This window comes from Dermochelys coriacea, chromosome 2 (genome assembly GCF_009764565.3).
Source record: "Dermochelys coriacea isolate rDerCor1 chromosome 2, rDerCor1.pri.v4, whole genome shotgun sequence".
Lineage (NCBI taxonomy): Eukaryota > Metazoa > Chordata > Testudines > Dermochelyidae > Dermochelys > Dermochelys coriacea.
Genome location: NC_050069.1, coordinates 59,080,116 through 59,099,273, shown reverse-complemented (window position 1 = coordinate 59,099,273; position 19,158 = coordinate 59,080,116). Strand labels below are relative to the sequence as shown.

The 19,158-nt window shown below is 40.0% G+C and overlaps 1 protein-coding gene across 1 annotated transcript in view; it reads right to left on the bottom strand.

Annotated features, from left to right (window-relative positions):
• TRPA1 (transient receptor potential cation channel subfamily A member 1) overlaps positions 1-9,717 on the bottom strand; it is a 60,290-nt gene extending 50,573 nt beyond the window's left edge. Inside the window, exons 1-6 of the mRNA XM_038390381.2 lie at positions 9,601-9,717; positions 7,429-7,591; positions 6,766-6,941; positions 3,473-3,580; positions 2,091-2,199; positions 426-571 (exon numbers count right to left, since the gene is read on the bottom strand). Of these exons, the coding sequence (XP_038246309.1) occupies positions 426-571; positions 2,091-2,199; positions 3,473-3,580; positions 6,766-6,941; positions 7,429-7,591; positions 9,601-9,717 (819 nt within the window). The remainder of the gene's footprint in view (positions 1-425; positions 572-2,090; positions 2,200-3,472; positions 3,581-6,765; positions 6,942-7,428; positions 7,592-9,600) is intronic.
• Between the last annotated feature and the right edge of the window lie 9,441 nt (positions 9,718-19,158).

Here is a 19,158-nt window from a genome sequence, read left to right as displayed (position 1 = left end):
TCTGAAATTTATTCTGATACAGATTTTCATTATCTTCCCATTTTAGGATGTAAATCTTTAAACTGTTATCTGCTAACAGCTTGAAACGTGTAAGCGACGGGTATGAGATCATCAGTAGGTTCAGATGTGCACACACTTCAGAGCTTGCATACTTGCCTGTTTGTTTATTGTGTGTATCTTCTAGACTTCAACAGGCAGCTTTTCATATACACACAGACTGATGTTTTATTGTAATACATATATCTCATGCAATATATTGTATTTTCCTACTAAAACATGTTATTTTTATACATTTGAATAATACAAAAATAGGGTGAAAATCAGAAAAAAATGAATATTACTTTCTGTAAAATCTGTCATTTTTTCGGTAAAATTAGTTTAAACTGAAAATAAAGGGGATTATGTATTGTTTTATATTATATTACCTGTTTCAGATCAATCTGTGCTCCAAATTCGATGCACATTTTAATCATTTCCAAGTCTCCACTCTGAACTGCCAGATGGAGAGGACTGCACTTTCCATTATTGGTAAAATTGATGTGACTTTCAGTAGAATGACCTAACTCTTCACCTGAGAAAGAAAATAAAATACAAATGTATTAAATAAATATAACACAAGAAATCAAGATTTAAAAAAAACAAACAAATATAGGGATATATTTTCCCCCTCAATACCAACATGTAATTCCTGTTAACACTCATGGAGTTCGGTGAATGCACTGAGCATACGAGTTAAAGCCCTCATTGTATAAGCACTTAGTCATATGTGTAACTTTACTCACTGAAGCATGCTCATTGAACTTGTAGAGAGTTATAGTGTGTAAACATTTGCAGGATCAAAACCTTTGTTTGCACAGCCATTTGAGAAGCAAAGTACTAAATACGCACTAAGTGTCACTACAGGTATGTCTATATTTGAGTTGGGAGATGCGATTCCCAGCTCGCTTAGACTTACCCGCATTAGCTCTGCTCGAGCTAGTGTCTAAAAATGGCAGTGTGTCTCTGCAGCACAGGAGGCCACATGGGGGCTAGCTGCCGCAAGTGTAATCCCATCTGACCCCTGGGTACATACTCAGGTGGCTAGCCTGAGCCACTGCCTGTGCCACCATGGACACGTTACTTTTTTAGGCACTAGCACAAGCAGATCTCAGAGATGTACATCTACATAAGCCTCCCAGCTCAACTATAGACATACCTGTAACAGGACAGGTGGCCCATTAAATGAAACTGGGTTCAGCTCTCCTGTCCCAGTCTAGGTGCGCCCAGTTGGGCCAATTAAGAGGATGGGGCTGCACCTGGGGGCATATAAAAGGTCAGTTAAATGTCAGAGCTGGGTGAGTCAGACAGAAGAAGGGAGAGAGAAACCTGCCATAGAGAGAAGACAGTCTCTGGGAGAAATCTAAAGGCAGAAGAGCAGCAAGAAGGGTTTGCTGGCTGGCTAGCACCCTCAAATCAGAAAGCCAGGGCTGGAGAGGGCTAAAGGTAGTAATAATAGGAGGAGGAGGAGCAGCATCAGCAACAGAGAAAGGGATTCCTCCTGGCTCAAAGCCAGAGCCAACAGCCAGAAAAGGCTGAAGGAAGGGGCAGCGGCAGAGGGGCTTACCAGCTGATGTCTCCCTGCTGGAGAGCTGGATCCAAAGAAAGAACGAAAGGAGGATACTCCCAGAAGAGAGGCTTTGGGAGTTCCCATGAGGACAGCGGGGTTGCCCCCCAAAAGGAAGGCCTGGAGTAGCTGTCATAGCTGAAGAACAGAGGACTGACAACGAGTCCAGGTACAGCAGAAGATACCAGAATGTGGTCCATGTTATGTTAGTGGCCAAAAGGATAATGTGCTTTTTAAGGACTACTTGCACTGGGATGATATGGACTATATTTTGGGACTTTGCACTAATGTTTTATTAATGAACTGTGTGTGGATTAGAAGATAAACCTCCATGGAGATACTGGGGACTCAGAAGGGAAAATGAAGTGAGGGGCCAATTGAAGGGCTGCCTTGAGGTCACGAGAGAGCAGCTGAGAGGAGGCCACTCATTTACAGTACCCTATAACTAATAAGGATGAAACAAGAGAGATTTGGAACATTTATTTACCTTTTTTTAAAATAATTTCCATGCATGCTTTTGCACCTGAAAAGGCAGCTGCATGGACAGGCATACATCCAGTTTTGTTTGATTTACATAACTTTCCTCCATTTTCAAGCTGAAAAATAGCGTTCACATATAGTTAAATGGCATGCTGCAAATTATGACCAAATAACACATTATCATAGATGTACTTTCTCACTTGTAATGTCTGTGTCTATTCTATGTTTCGATGATCTTTAAAATACATGATTCATTTGAAAAAAAAAAAGAATAGCAGGTTAGACTTATACATATAAATCCAATAAACAGTGAAGATAATTCCTCAAGGAGCATGCTTGAAGTTTACCCAACCGTTTTCTAAAATTCACATTTCCAAAATCACATCTCATTTGGGGTTTTCTGGGGTTTTTAAAATATACTTGATCAAAGTGGGGTGAGTTTTTTCACCTTTCTCACAGAAGACTGGGGACGCAGTGGGGAAGCTTAGTAGATAGTAGGTGTAGCAGCTGTCCAGTGCAGGCACAAGGTACAGAGGGAATACAGTTCCCCGATAAACTTGATTTGGAAAGGGATTTAGGGGAAGATACCCTCAAGGAAGCTGGGGAAATGGGGCTGGGGCTCCTAACGTCTGGTACCATAGGGAGACAACCCCTAATTCCCTTTTTGCAGTCCCCCATAACCGTCATTCAATGGTGCTGGGGTCCCAGCGACAGACTGGGACCAGGTTGGGAAGGGGGAGGGCAGACAGCAGTTCTCCCAAATAGGAGAAAACAATTAAAGAAATAATGATGACCCACACTGTATGATTTTTTGCTGGGTATTCCCAGATATTTTAAGTGAATAAAGTTGCAGCCTAATTAAACTACATCCATTGCCTCTTGTCTTTCTTCCAGCTTGGCCAGGACAAGCTATTTTTCCTCAGGAATGGGCATTGTTTTAACATAATGCACTCAAGAATCTTGTTAACACATTTTTTCATAGTGCTGCTGTAGGTACAAAGAGATTTAAAAGATTCCCAAGGAAAGACAGGCATATGCTGGCAGATAAAACACACTGCATTTCAGAAAAAAGAAAAAAATATACCTCATGCAAGATGCTAAAATGTCTTTTTTCTAGCTTAAGACACCAATTTTGCAAATAGATGCACCCTTACATGTAATGGAACTATATGAGAGCACAAGGATGTGACACACTTATTTGCAGTATTATAAGAGTCCATTGAAGTGAACGGGGCTCCACTCAGGCACATGCAACTTGCCATACTGAGGCTTTAAATTTATGCTTACACTTCTTTGGTTAAGCAGAGCTATACAATGTAGAAAAACAGACAACACATTGTATTAAGATAAGTGGAAGAACATTAGGGGAAATCAAATAATTCTACGTACCAGAAGTGTCAGTGCCTCAGGATTTTCTTTGTAACATGCTACTATTATAGGTGTGTTGCCAGTTTCTCCTTCCAGATTAATATCTGTACTGCTGTGTTGGACCAACACCTAGAAATAAACATAAGAACGGCCATACTGGGTCAGACCTATAGTCCATCTAGCCCATTATCCTGTCTTCCAACAGTGGCCAAAACCAGGTGTTCAGAGGGAATGAACAGAATAGGTAATCATCAAATGATCCACCCCATCACCCATTCCCAGCTTCTGGAAAACAGAGGGTAGGGACACCATTCTTGCCCATCCTGGCTAATAACCACAAAAGAGAAACTTTAAAATTTTGCACTAATTTAATTGCTTATCATGCATCATTTCTTATATTAGTGTTCTATTTGAGGAGCACCAACAGCACGCAGAGTAATGGAAGGAGAGGAAAGGAGTTCCAAATATATGTACCACAATGCAAGAAGATATAGGTGAGAGTAGGCTAGGGTAACAAAGCTTATGTTTACAGTGGAGAATCACTAGTAATTGAACTAGTGGGACAATACTGCTGTAAGCACCAACAGTAAAATGATTCCACACTAGCTATACTATTTTGAGTCAAGTTCTGATTCAGTTTTGCCCTGTGTTTACACTGGCACTGAACTATATACCACTGAATTTCTACTGCTGTCTGGATATCAATCAAAGTTACCAGAACAGGTCTAAGAAGTAATGGATTCTGGGAGAGCTGAGAAAAATTAAATGTCTCTAGATATTATCTATATTTCTCTTTCTGTGTTTTCTCTTGCTAAATAAACTTTACTTTATTTCCCTTTCAAATAACTCCCATATGCCTTGTCGGCACTGGAGAATTTGGCATATTAACTTACTTTTGGAAAGGGAAACAAAGGGAGAGTTAGGTTAAATAGAGGAAAGTGTGGAGGAAGACATGAGAGCGTATATGTAAGCATGAGCAGACTTGTGCAGAGTCTTGAAGGTGAATTTAGGCCCATATCCGGAATTTAATTTTCAAATTCCGTGTTCCAGATTTATTTTTAAACACACAATGCATATGTGCAAAATTGTGAGGAGGAAGCTGGAGGTTTTGGCAGCTGTTTAGGGGAATCTCTTACATCTTACAGAACTTTAGTTACATTATGGACCACAGTGGTGTTTTCTTCCTTTTTGTGTTTGAGAAAACTATCAGAAGAGTTTGGATTCAATTTAGAAAAGTTCTTTTCTGGTGATGTTATAACAAATGCATGAGCTAGTAACTTCCAGAATTCTACTCACACAACATATGCCTCATCAAAAAATGGGGAAATAGTTTCTGCAAAAAGAAAAAAGAGGACGTGTGGCATCTTAGAGACTAACAAATTTATTTGAGTGCAAGCTTTCATGAGCTACAACTCACTTCATCGGATGCATGCAGTGGAAAATACAGGGGGAGATTTTATATACACCGAGAACATGAAACAATGGGTGTTACCATACACACTGTAACAAGAGTGATCAGGTAAGGTAAGCTATTACCAGCAGGAGAGAATAAAAAAACCCCTTTTGTAGGGATAATCAAGGTGGGCCATTTCCAACAGTTGACAAGAACGTGTGAGGAACAGTAGGGGGGGGGGAATAGTTTTACTTTGTGTAATGACACACCCACTCCCAGTCTTTATTCAAGCCTAATGTAATGGTGTCCAGTTCACAAATTAGACTGCAAAGAGAGACTGTTGAATTGGAATTTTTTTTAAAGTTTTTTTGTTGAAGAAGAATTGCAACTTTTAGGTCTGTAATCGAGTGACCAGAGAAATTGAAGTGTTCTCCGAGTGGTTTTTGAATGTTATAATTCTTGACGTATGATTTGTGTCCATTGATTCTTTTATGTAGAAACTGTCCGGTTTGGCCAATGTACATGGCAGAAGGGCACTGCTGGCACATATCACATTGGTAGATATGCAGGTGAACAAGCCTCTGATAGCGTGGCTGATGTGATTAGGCCTTATGAACGTGTCCCCTGAATAGATATGTGGACAGTTGGAAAAGGGTTTTGTTGCAAGGATAGGTTCCTGGGTTAGTGTTTTTGTTGTGTGGTGTGTGATTGCTGGTATTTGCTTCAGGTTGGGGGGCTGTCTGTAAGCAAGGACTGGCCTTCTCCCAAGATCTGTGAGAGTGATGGATCATCCTTCAGGATAGGTTGTAGATCCTTGATGATGCGTTGGAGAGGTTTTAGTTGGGGGCTGAAGGTGATGGCTAGTGACGTTCTGTTATTTTCTTTGTTGGGCCTGTCCAGTAGTAGGTGACTTCTGGGTACTCTTCTGGCTCTGTCAGTCTGTTTCTTCATTTCAGCAGGTGGGTATTGTAGTTGTAAGAATGCTTGATAGAGCTATTGTAGGTGTTAGTCTCTGTCTGAGAGGTTGGAGCAAATGCGGTTGTATTGTAGAGCTTGGCTGTAGATAATGGGTCATTTGGTGTGGTCTGGATGAAAGCTGGAGGCATGTAGGTAAGTATAGCGGTCAGTAGGTTTCCGGTATAGGGTTGTTTTTTTGTGACCATCTCTTATTAGCACTGTAGTGTCCAGGAAGTGGATCTCTTGTGCGGACTGGACCAGGCTGAGGTTGACGGTAGGATGGAAATTGTTGAAATCCTGGTGGAATTCCTCAAGGGCTTCTTTTCCACGGGTCCAGATGATGAAGATGTCATCAAAGTAGCACAAATAGAGTAGGGACATTAGGGGACGAGAGCTGAGGAAGCATTGTTCTAAGTCAGCCATATAAATGTTGGCATAGTGTGGGGCTATGAAAGCTTATGCTCAAATAAATTTGTTAGTCTCTAAGGTGCCACAAGTACTCTTTTTTCTTTTTGTGGATACAGACTGACACAGCTGCTACTCTGAAAGTTGTTTCTGTTTCACAGGATTTGGAATAGTCCCATTTGCTGCTAAATTTTTCATAACATTGTGTCAACATTTTAATTTCAGCTTTATCAATATTTGCATTGAAATTGTTTTCAATATGGTTATAAAATGTTTTGTTTACTAAAAACCAAGTTTTCTTACTAAAAACCATGGTCAGAACAAATCTAAATGGATAACTTTGTTGGTAAGTCACTTTTTTTTCGCAACTTTTGAGTACAGTTTCTCTTTTGTGAGTATCTGCCATTTGAAGAACTTAGAGGGCTATATTTTCAGTGGGTATAAGCTTCTTGTGTGTGAATTTGTACACTTGGAATGTTGCATACAACTAGTGAAATTGTGTTCCCAGGTGGCTCTTAAGCCCTTTATGCATGTATATTTACTTGGACTATAATCTTACCTTAACTATTTCATTGTGAAGGCACTGCACAGCTAGATGAAGAGGTGCCATCATACTGGAGTTTAGAATGTTTGGGTTAGCACCTCTGCTGAGAAGTAATTTAACACTTTCAGTCTGGTTTTTTTTTGTGGCCCAGTGCAATGGGGTGTTTCCAGAGGAGTCCATCACATTTAGCGCTAGATCAAAAGGTAAAAAAAACAAAGTACATACTACAATAAACATGTAGCTGGCAAATGTTCTGATGTAGTTAACAGACAACTGATTTTCCTGTGAAATATCATATTTTCAGAAGAGCTTCTCTGTCACTGGGTTTGTTTGTAGGTTTGTTTAAATAAATCATCAACTGTGAAAGACTCTTGCTGCTATTACTAATGTGCCAGTTACATTATAAATTAATTTCAGTTAATTAATTACATCCTATGCTGAATCCACAATGTTATTATTGAGAGGTAATATTACATTAAAAATGTCATCATACAACAACAGAGGAGAGCAAGGATGAACATGTAACAAAGATAACAAAACAATGTTAAGAAAATCATGATTCCTCTGTGAAGATGGCAGTAATAAATCCGAACACCAATCTACACCAATGAAGTAATGAATGCTTTTATTTAACTATTTTTATTTAATGATACAGAAGATAATTTAAAAATGTATTACCTTCATTGGAAGAATCATCTAAAATCATCTCCATTAATTCTATGTGACCTTGTCCTGCAGCATGATGCAATGGAGTGGCATTCAGTTCATCCAATTTGCTAAGCCCAGAACGATTTTTCTTAATGAAACTCCGTAATCTGCAAGCACTTCCATGTGAAATCACCTAATTTTGGGTGCAAATATTGTAAATTGCTTTATTTTTTTTTCCAGTAAACTAGACTTTAGTAACACCATATGCTAAAAAGTAGATTAGAATAAAATTTCTCTCTGTCTTGTTTGCCTATCAGTTTCAAAAGCAGTTGGACTCCATCTATTACTTTTACTTAGGACCTTGCACACGTTTTTCATTATGTGACATATAAATGTGTGATCTGTTCCTGGCCTTACCATTCAATTAGTTTCTAAAAGTAAAAGCAGTTATTTCTGAAAATGTTCAATTTTTTTCATTGATTTATCATATAAAATCTTATAATTGATTTGAGCTTTCAATATATCAAAGACAAACTAAATGGATCAACCAAATATATAAACCAGCTGGCAACAGAAAATTAAAAAAACAGACACTTTCACACCAATCCAAACATGAAATACAATATTTAAAAGTATAAGTGTAATTCAGCATCCCTACTCCAACTTCTTCTAATTTTCCCTTTTGCTAAAAAGAATGGCAAAGAATAAGAATCAGAAAGTATCACATGAATTGCGTATATTTTTTATATTATTGCTCCCGTCTTACAGCCCGATAATGCATATAAATAGCTGTATTCAAATACTGATACGAGTATGTGCTCTTTGCAGGTTGGTATAACCGGAAACCGCTATAGCTCACCAACTGCACAATTCCATGCTGAAGGAATCAAATCCTGCTCCACTGAAGTCAATGGCAAAACTCCCATAAATTTATCTGAGCATAAGCTTTCGTGAGCTACAGCTCACTTCATCACATCCAATGAAGTGAGCTGTAGCTCACGAAAGCTTATGCTCAAATAAATTTGTTAGTCTCTAAGGTGCCACAAGTCCTCCTTTTCTTTTTGCGAATACAGACTAACACGGCTGCTACTCTGAAAACTCCCATTGACTTCAATGAGTGCAAAATCAAACCCAAGACAAGCAGCAAAAAGAAATTATCAAAAATGTAAGTAATCTAGACTCAACTGTTTTCCCTTCTGCATAAAGTCAGAGATCTTCCCACCCACCAGCCTCTATTCTGTTCCCCTGTGTCCGGGGGGAAAGAGTTTAATGGTCAAGATTGTTTATTTTCCTTCATCCTTTCCCTGAACAGAACTTTACACTGAGATTGAGAACGATTCGGGGCTGCGCGTCCAAGTCACAGTTCAAGGAGAGGGGGCTCGTGCCTTCAGGATTCTGGGCTGCTTTGGACAAAAAAAAAAAAACCCATTAAAATGTTCACAGCTGCAGGAAATTATGCAGGTGCATGTCAGACAATGGAAGGGGTCCGACAATCATTACTTAATGAGAGTAAACACTGAGATTCAAAACGTGAACGCTTTAGTACCATTAACATCTAAATTGTCAATATCCCATCCCCAAATATACCAAGTAACCTTAGATCAAACTCTGGTAAGTTCTCCAGGGACACAGGGCGGGTGAGGCAACATCTTGTATTGGGCCAAATTCTGTGGGTGAGAGAGACAAGCCTTGAAGCCACGCAGAGCTCTTCTTCACGTCATAGTAGCTAATAATCATCTGGGGATACCCAATATCATCCGATGAAGCGAGCTGTCGCTCACGAAAGCTTACGCTCTAATAAATGTGTTAGTCTCTAAGGTGCCACAAGTCCTCCTTTTCTTTTTGCCAATATCATAGTAGCTACCATCTGAGGACCAACAGGGCTGCACCATCACTGCAGGCAAGTTCTCAAGCGGCATTTTCCTTCCTTCCTTCCCCGGGCTGTGCATTTGCTCTGTTATCCATGGAAATACAGTGGGGGGGGGGGCGGGGGCGATAGTGGGTGGAGGGGGAAATAGAGGGTTGCTGACATTGACCCTTCCAAGCCTCCTCCCGCCCCACGCCCTCTGCTGCCTCCAGCCTCTCCCATGCCCCCCACCTTAGACAACTCAGCCCCCCCCCCCCCCCGGCAGAAGCTTCCCAGCGCCTGCCCGTCCCTGCCCCATTCGCCAGCCCGTCTGCCCCGCTTCTCTCCGCACCGACCTTAAAGACGTCCTGCGAGGCGAGGGAGGCGGCGTCGGCCTCGCACATGACCCCCTCGTAGGAGCCGCACGCCGCCTTGTCCCGCGGCTGGCACATCTTCAGCAGGGCGCGCTTCATGGCTCTGTCCGCCGCCCGCTCCCGCCACCTGGAAGGGAGCGAGAGCGGCAAGGGAGTCCCGCGCCGGGGCAGCCTCAGCTCCCCTCCCGCCCGTGGGACCCGCCGCGGGAAGAGGCTCTGGGGCAGCGAAGCGCTGGGGGCCCTCCGGAGACGTCTCCCCGCCTGGCCAAGGCGAGCAGCCCCTTGCCCGCCGCCAGCCCTGCAGCCCCGGCCGGCACGACTCGGGGGGACGTTTCCCTGAGCGGCGCCCGGGAGGCTGAGCCCGGGGTCTTTCCCCTGCCGGCCAGGAGCGAGGGGGCGAGGAGAGCGTTCGAGGGGGGGAAGGGGGGGAAGGGGGGGAATTTCCGCCCCCCAGGGGCCGGCGAGAGGGAGATTCACAGCTGCCAGCCCTAGAGGGGGCAAGGTGGGTGAGGTACATGGGACCAACTTCTGTGGGGGAGAGAGGCCAAGCTTTTGAGCCACACAGGGCTCGCCCTCAGGTCTGGATAAAGGCTCTCCCAGCCTCAGGCAAGGTGGAACCGCTTATTTTAGCATGAAAACCTTCAAAATTGCCCTGGAGTTCTTGTTGACCAAACAACTGGACAAGCTCTGAGTCGAAAGAACAACTCAACTCGCCAGCGAAAGCTTCGAAAACGTTTGAAATGTCAAATGTTGATATTTCCTTCAGATCAAGCAAAGATTTCCCCACTGACGCTGAGGGACCTGAACAGCCCCATCTTGAAATCCCAATTTTTGCCCCAGCAAAATTGTGTATTATTATGATCACTCAAAATGAAATTATGAAAATGGTCACCAAATTTTTAAGTGTTCTGTGGGGCACCGGTTACAGACGTATAACCAGAGTGATGTCAGTAAGGTGACACAGTTGTAAATTAATTAGGGTGTTAATTAATAAATTCATTTCTTGAGTGCTTCAGGATTTCCAGCATGTCAACAAGTATGAGGTATTTATAGAGCTCTGCGTCATGCACTAAGTATAATATTAAATGCAAAAACTCCAGTGCAGTTAACTGAAATGAAAAAAAAATGCAAAAACTTAATGCATTGTTGCACCCTAACTGCTGAAGAATCAAATCCTCGAATCAGAAAAATTCTACAACAATGTTGTCTTTGCCATAGTGCACTGCTGGCAATGCTGAGCCCTGGGCACTCTGTGGGAAGGGGGGCAATCCTGGCTATACTAGGTTCCCAGAAATAGAAGGTAGCCTTTGGGCTGATCTGTTTTACGTTTTGCTTCCTCTGATCCCCCCAGGGTCATTCCAGAAGCTGGGGATTGGCCATAGGTTGTGGCTCATCCCTATCCACACCTCAACATGCTGCCTATACTGAAGGTTGTGAAGGAGGGTATGATAGGGTCAACTAACCCCATGATAGGCAGCTGATTAAACTGACTTCAAAACTGTTAGCTGGGGTCAGAATTTAGTCTTGCATTTTTATGCTATACATGCATATCTGCAGCACTGTATAAATAGTTATAATTCTGTATACATTTAATATGAACTATAATCCTGTATATTATGATATACATTTCTGAAAAATAAAAAATAGAAATTATTTGTTGAATGTGGCTGACAATGTTGCTTTGACTTTAATTTATTAATTTTCTGAATTTTTTATGCTTGATTTCTCAACATTTTCATTGCATTAATATTTTTTTGCTATTTATTTAACCAGGGAGTAGGACAGAGTTCGGGAGAGGGAGGGAATTAAAAAAGCACTACAAAGCATTTTAAAATACTAAGCATCAAAGCAATTTTAACTGAGACACTTTTAACCTTGGGGTCCTTACTGAGTTATCCTGAATTTAGGAGATCTTAACAGAGGGGTTCTTAACTCAAGTAGCCATATCTAAGATGTTCTTAAGAAGTATGAGAGCCTTAATGTTAAAATGGTTAGAGTTTTATTCATCTTAGGCAACCGAAAAAATGGGGAGGGGGGAAGTTCTACTGCACATGCTCTAATATGTACTATATGAATCTTCAAAAATGTCATAAAAATGTCTATAAATTATTTAACTACCTGCTTATTGTTACAATTAATTGTGACTGAAGCAAATAGGGTGGTCACTCATACACTACAGTAGCTCAGAGGGGAAGTCACTAATGCCTAGAAGTATGAATTACTAATTAATTATGAAGAAGCCCATCTCCGAAATGGTGAGTTGTAAGTAATTTGTAGGTTACACTGTTTCTCAGAGCTCAGTATAGACTGCAATACTGTTTGTTCTCCTTTCGAGATTTTACTTTTAGGCCTTGTCTACACTACACAGTTTTGTCGACAAAAACCAGCTTTCATCTAACAAAACAATGGTGGTGTACACACTGAAATGCTCCTCCTACCGATGTAATTCCCCTGCTATGCTGACATAATAAAGCTACCTTGATGAGAGGCGTAGGACTTACCGGTAGACACTGCATTCCTTACATCAACTGTTGGCTGTCATTCTTGTTAATTTCATGGAAGAACTGTCCCCCACTGGGAGCCCTACTGCCCCCCGGGGTCCCTGCTCCCCGCTCCCCACCAGGAGCACAGCAGCTGACCAGACTCCAGGCGCAGATATTCCCACCAGAGGGGAAAAGCCCCCTGCGGCTGCCTGCTGCCCCCACCCCTGCTCCCAGCTGGGAGCAGTAAGGCGAGAAGTAAGTTTAACATTTGTAAGTTCAACTTTCATTATGAAGAGATTGCACTACAGTACTTGTATTAGGTGAATTGAAAAATGCTATTTCTTTTGTTTTTACTGTTCAAATATTTGTAATAAAAATATAAAGTGTGCACTATACACTTTGTATTCTGTGTTGTAATTAGAAAAGGAGTACTTGTGGCACCTTAGAGACTAACAAATTTATTAGAGCATAAGCTTTCGTGAGCCACAGCTCACTTCATTGGATGCAGCTCATGAAAGCTTATGCTCTAATAAATTTGTTAGTCTCTAAGGTGCCACAAGTACTCCTTTTCTTTTTGCGAATACAGACTAACACGGCTGCTACTCTGAAACCTGTGTTGTAATTGAAATACATATATTTGAAAATGTAGAAAACATGCACAAATATTTAAATAAATGGTATTCTATTATTGTTTAACAGCGTGATTGCGCGTTTAACTGTGATTAATTTTTTTAATCGCTTGACAGCTACAGAAAAAAGTGATTTTATTTTCACTCTGACATGACTAAAAGAAGGCTAAATCAAATTTGGTTAAAAATTATACAAAAATCACATTCAGGCTGAAATCAATCATGGAAAGTTTCAGACTAAAATTTGTTTTGTTTTGTTTTTAAAGAAAATGATGGTCAACTAGTAAGAGGGATTAGTGTGGAAAATATGGCCAGGATATTCAAAAATAGATGCTTAAAGTTAGGTTCCTAATCTATATGTAGGCACCTGAATAAGAAGAGTGATATTCAAATATGCTGACAGCCCAGCAGCTCCCTCACTGAAGTCATCCAGATTGGAAAACCTTTGGCTTTTACTATACAGTAGTTCTTGCAATAGATGGACCAAATTCTGTTCCCATTTACACCAATGTGAATCTAATGGGAGTCAGATGAGTTACCCTGGGTATTCCAGTATTATAACTGAGCGCAGGATTTAGCCCAGTGGATTTACGTTAAAGCGTTTAAAGCGTTTGGGCTTAAGTATACCAAGAGTGGAATACTGAAATGAATTATGGAGGAATTTATGCAGTCTTTAGCATACACAGAGGTCATTGAGACTTCAGCAACTATAAATAAGTGCAAAAATGTAATACTAAAGGGAAATACAGTGTTACATTTTGCTTTCAATTCATGTATGGCTCTCCAAATGACATCACTGGAAGCTCTATGTAATTATCAAGGGTAGTACATAGTCCACAGTTTCCCACTATCATCTAATCATGTACCCAGTAGCAAAACTGTATACTGCTAAAAACAAAATAGTTCAATAGCTGGGTCACCAAACTGACAAGCAGAGCATAGAAAAATCGCTATAGCGCTCACAATAAAGTGTCAGAAGATCTATACCATGTAAATACATACTTTAAGTCAAATAATGGCTTCCCCAGGCGAGCGTATTAAGGGAGAACAGGTGCCTCTTTCCACCAGAGCTTACTGCCTGTTCAGGAGCCACATAAAAGGCTGTCTAGCGTTCCTGAGCACAGGGGGCAGAGGGCATGGGTGGATATTAGCACTGCTGGCAGCACTCTAACTCAAAATAGGCATGTTCAGATAGCTTGAAGGGGTGGCCTTGCTCCATACATGAGACCTATTCCATAAAAGTGTAGAAACAGCCATTGATGAATGATCCTCACAGCATACTTGCATCCCCATCTCTGAGCACTTCCCCAGTAATTCCATCAAGAGCAGGGAATAATGCTCCCAGCCACCACTGAGAGCAATACCTAGACTGGCTTGGGCAATGGGGGCCGTTGTTTTAGTGTACTCTCCTATTTTTTATTAGAAATACAACAAAACATCTGACATTCTAACTACACTAAGAAAAAAATAAATGCCATTTTCTGCAGGGGTGTTTACTTTGTTATGAAGAGCATAGTATACCAAAGAACTAATCTGTAGTTTATATTTAACTAATATTTGTTAGGATCATATCAGCCATCCTCTTTTACATAAAATTCCCATGGACTTCAGCCAGAATTCCTTGTGTGGAACAATGGAAGGCTATGCCTCCAAATAAAGTGCCAACATTAGACTGTTACACTTGTTTTAGTGATATTCTTGAGACCGATTATGCTTCAGTTTTCTTTTTCCATCACTGTCAGAAGTCTTACAGTGATGTGTAGAGGAAATGTTGGGAGTGTGAAAAAATAATATGAATATTTTTAGTTCCCAAGAGGAATCAAATGGAATCATAAGTCTACTGACCACAGATTCAGATTTCTACTTAATGACTTGACATAAGAAACTAATTCAAATAAGCAGTCAAAAAGTAACTCTTCTTAGAATCGTTTTTCTTAGGGTGGACTGAAAACACATTTATACCATTTTCTTTCAGATATGAGCTCACTAATGGTAAAACAATGGCTCCATTAGTACAGCAAAATTCCACAGAGAAAATTTTAATTGAAAATATGACTGTAATAACTGAATTGCATGTGGTAAATATACTAGGGCCCAAGGCAGGCAAAACTTCAAATGAAGTCAAGTTTCATAGACATAGGCACTGCAAAATCAGCCCTGCATAAATAAATGGAAAGATTACGCTATCATTTTTACTATGAAGGTGATCCCATTTGGTAGTATTGACAGATAGGAATATTGTAAAATTTATATGCAAAATATTATTTAGAGGTTTACATTATTAACTTAATTGAATAAGCCATATTAATTCCTGGTATAACTCTACTCAAGTCAATAGAGTTACCCAGAGATTAATTTGATCCACTATCTAGATTTACAAAATTATGGTCCCATAGTAGTTTGTAATAAGCACACTAGTATTCCTTGACCTTAAAGAACAACAATATTGTCTTTATATACTTGTCTTTTCCTTTGCATAATCCTGTTTCTTTTAACTATGAATTTAATTTAAAACTTTACACAAATCTCATGAATCATTTTACTGCATTATCTCTTAATGGAATTTTACTAAGGATTACACTGATTGCTTTCAAGAAAGTGGCTTAACTTGCTGTAACAAATGTGTAATGTGCCTCATAAAATCAAAATGGGGACTGGAAAACGAGAATGGATATTATCACCAAATCCTGAAATGCTGAAAAATATTTTTAAAATATACAGTAGGAATATGAAACAAGATCTTGAACTGTAGTACTGCCCTAGAATATTGTAACATAAATGTGGAGAAATGAAAAAAAATTGAATAGACAGAGAAATTTTTTTTGCACTGTCCAAAGCTGATGAGGTGGAAATATGAAACATGAGTGCCTGAAGTTAATAGGTATTTACACTGAATGTAGGCCCCTCTGCCTAATAAATATATCCCTAATCAGGATATCTCACAGGGAGTCAATTGAAGCCTGACAAATAATTAAGCCAATTACAGTGGTTGCTGCTTAAGGGAGACAGATTCTGCTTAATGGATATGTGTTCTTGTGACAAATTGCTTATCTTAGTTCTGGCTATGTTTCTGTCTCCTGCTGGGTCTGTATGTTTACTCCTCTGACAGTTCTGTTCAGATTTTTTGAGCTGTGACACAATCGAAAAGTGCTACTGCCTGCTCTTAGCTTGACCCTTCCACATCAGCTACACATGCTAGACCAGTGGTGGGCAACCTGTGGCCCACAGACTGCATGCAGCCTGTCAGGGTAAACTGCAGGCGGGCCGCCAGACCATTTGTTTACATTTGCACGGCACCCCGCAGCTCCCAGTGGCCATAGTTCACCATTTACATCCAATGGGAGCTGCAGGAAGTGGCAGCCATGCCCACACCGCTTCCCGCAACTCCCATTGGCCGGGAATGACGAACTGCGGCCACTGGGAGCTGCAGGTGGCCATGCAAATGTAAACAAACGGTCTGGTGGCCTGCGAGCAGTTTACCCTGACAGGCCGCGTACAGCCTACGGGCTGCAGGTTGCCCACCACTGTGCTAGACTATCATTGTGGTCCTTACAATTAGTGCCTGTTCCTAATGATTGCCTCTTCCTAATTACATAGACCTGTTCTGTATGTGTGACAACCTCACTAGCTTCCCGGACAACAACATCACTACTGCAGTGACATTTTTCATTAACCAGGAATTCTGTTTGCTCAGGACAAAAGGCCATCTATAGAGATACCTTGGTTAAATAGATCTTACTCTATCTAGCAGTATAATGAGTTGGAAAGAGCCCTGCGTTGGACTATTTTTTTAATCCCACTCTCATTCCACCTCACAATACCCACTCCCACCTGTTCCCACATTGTTTCTTGCATTTTTATCGCACTCCTACCCACAGAAACCTTAGATCCCACAAATCCCACAAGAGACAGATTCCCCCATGTTGTTAAAAAAAGTTGAAAGAAAGAAAGAAAATTCAGACACAATTTTTATGTGGTAAACTGACAAGAGATTTAGCGTTCTCCTGAAAATTACTGTAGTCTGTTTTGGTTGTTCACCGAATCTTACCCACTACAAAATATATTTCACCCACAAGATCCCAGTCCCACTGCAGAGATTTATAAAGGCACTTCCAATCAAAGACATCTCTTCTTCCAGTGGTGAATATACATAACTTGCATTACCATTCATGGGTAATAAGTTCAATTTATCAATAGCAGACTAAACCATAGGTTGTTTAGATATAGTACTGTGTTTCAAGAACAAGAACAAATAGTGGAGCTAGGCTATTGCTATCTGAGGATCTGACCCAATAATTCAGCACACTGCTTAAGATTATAACTAGTTACATGGAAAAGTAATATTAGGAAAATATTAGTGTATGCTACTGCTAACTGTTTTTGATGCAATAAGTGAGTTTTTTTATTTTTGAAAAATTAATCACTCTTTTTGCTCTTTATTTCATGTCCTCTCTCACCTTTCTGTTCCTTTCTCCCTGGCTTCCCTGCTTATAGTTCTAGACTGCTTGATACCCTTCTTCTCCTTTCCTTCCCTGCATATACTTAACTTCCACTTGTTTTCCCTTCTCTCTGGACATACTGTCTAGCCATCTGGCTCTCTTCTCCTCTGAGTCTGCTGATATTCCTTTCCTTTTCCATATTAACAGCAGATACCAATTTCTCCAACTTTCCAGTGTATCAATGGCCATCAGGCTGCTCCTCCTTGTTTCTAACAGCTTTTATAGGTCTCCGTGTCCTTTGCAGTAATTAACCTGGGCACTTGGAGAAGCAGCTGAAAGCAAAGAACAGAACCAGCATCCTAGCAGAAGTTTGCTTTCTGCAGGTCACCAGAAGTCTGTAAACCACAGGCTGGGAATAGCTCAAATAGGGCATCCATTTTTCAGAGTACAATTATGGTACACACTGGTTATGGCAGGTTACACTGCCGTCACCTACTTCCCAAGCATATCTGATCAATCATTTGGCATTCAAGATGTCGGTAAAAATGTATATATTGATCTTAGCACAATGGGGTCCTCATCCATGACTATTTATATTGTAATATAAATAACAAATAATCATAATAATTCTGCTTTCAGTTATGTTCATGCAACTCCACTGATACCCCACTGAGCTGAACTTGATCAATTAAGTGATTTTTCTGGGTGGGATGGGAGAAACGTGCTAAAAATGTAGAATATGTAGTCAAAAGGATTCTTGCAAAATATTGCAAATGTATCAAATGAAATCTCTGCTTTCATTAAAAAAAACAAAAATAAATTTAAAAATGGGTTATAGTTTTGCTTTAGACTTGCCTAATTATATATGGTTGAAAATCTACTATGGATTTAATCTGGAAATATAAAATGGAAATTATATATATTTCCTTTTAAAATTACTTATGCTGATTAAACCAGCAGAATTCAGGAAACTCCAAGTGATGAGTCAGCTTTCATTCTGACATGTCAGTTGAACCAAGAAGGTAATCAATAATTAAACACATTTTAAAAAACAAACAAATCCTTCATCTGCATGAAACGGATTTCATCCAGCACTCTGGCAGTGTGGCAGTTTGTAAGATATGTCCTGTGGGCTCAATGCAGCAAGACACTGAGCATTTTTCGCCCAACCTAAGCAGACGAGGAGTCTCACTGAAGTCAATGGGACACCTCATTTGCTAGAAGTTCAATAAGTGCTTCACCGGTTCAGGGTCTAAGTGCTTAAAACCTTACAGGGGGAAGTCCTGCATGCTTAATAGAGTACAACAACACTGAATTGGGGACCTATTTGAAATATATACGCTGCATAGTGTGTTTAGTAGAAATGAACTGATCATTACCACAGCTACATTATTCTTATCTAATAACTGCATAACCTCTCCAGAAGCAAATATAATTAATTATGTTTCAAACAATACTTAGTATAACTATAATTACTGTACTAGTAACTGACATGCCTTGTTTAGATATACTTTTTTTCCTATGGCAGCAATGCTTACTGGGATCTATTTAAGGAAAGAAACAATATATTTCGTATGGTAAAAATAAAAAGCTACTCAGTGAACAAGTTTACATGATGAAAAGTAATTCTGTGGTGTATTAAAGAACTGACATTTTCATATTAATCTTATTTTTCTATTAGGAGAAAGTGGATTTTATTAAAGTTCATTATGGCACTTAGAATACAGATTCTTCATTAGTTCAAAATTATGCTAAATTTATATCTAAAATAAATTGCAAGATAATTCATCTTGTATTTTACAGTATAAAGAAACATATTTTAAAACAAACAAACAAACAAAAAGAGTAACATACCTAGGCTGCAATGTTATTTGATCTACAGAAAAACAATATTATACTTACCCTTCAAAGAGAGTTGCAGAGGCTGATGATCTTTTGATTGTAACACCTACATAAAGATATCAAAAATAAGACTCTCTGAATCTTGAT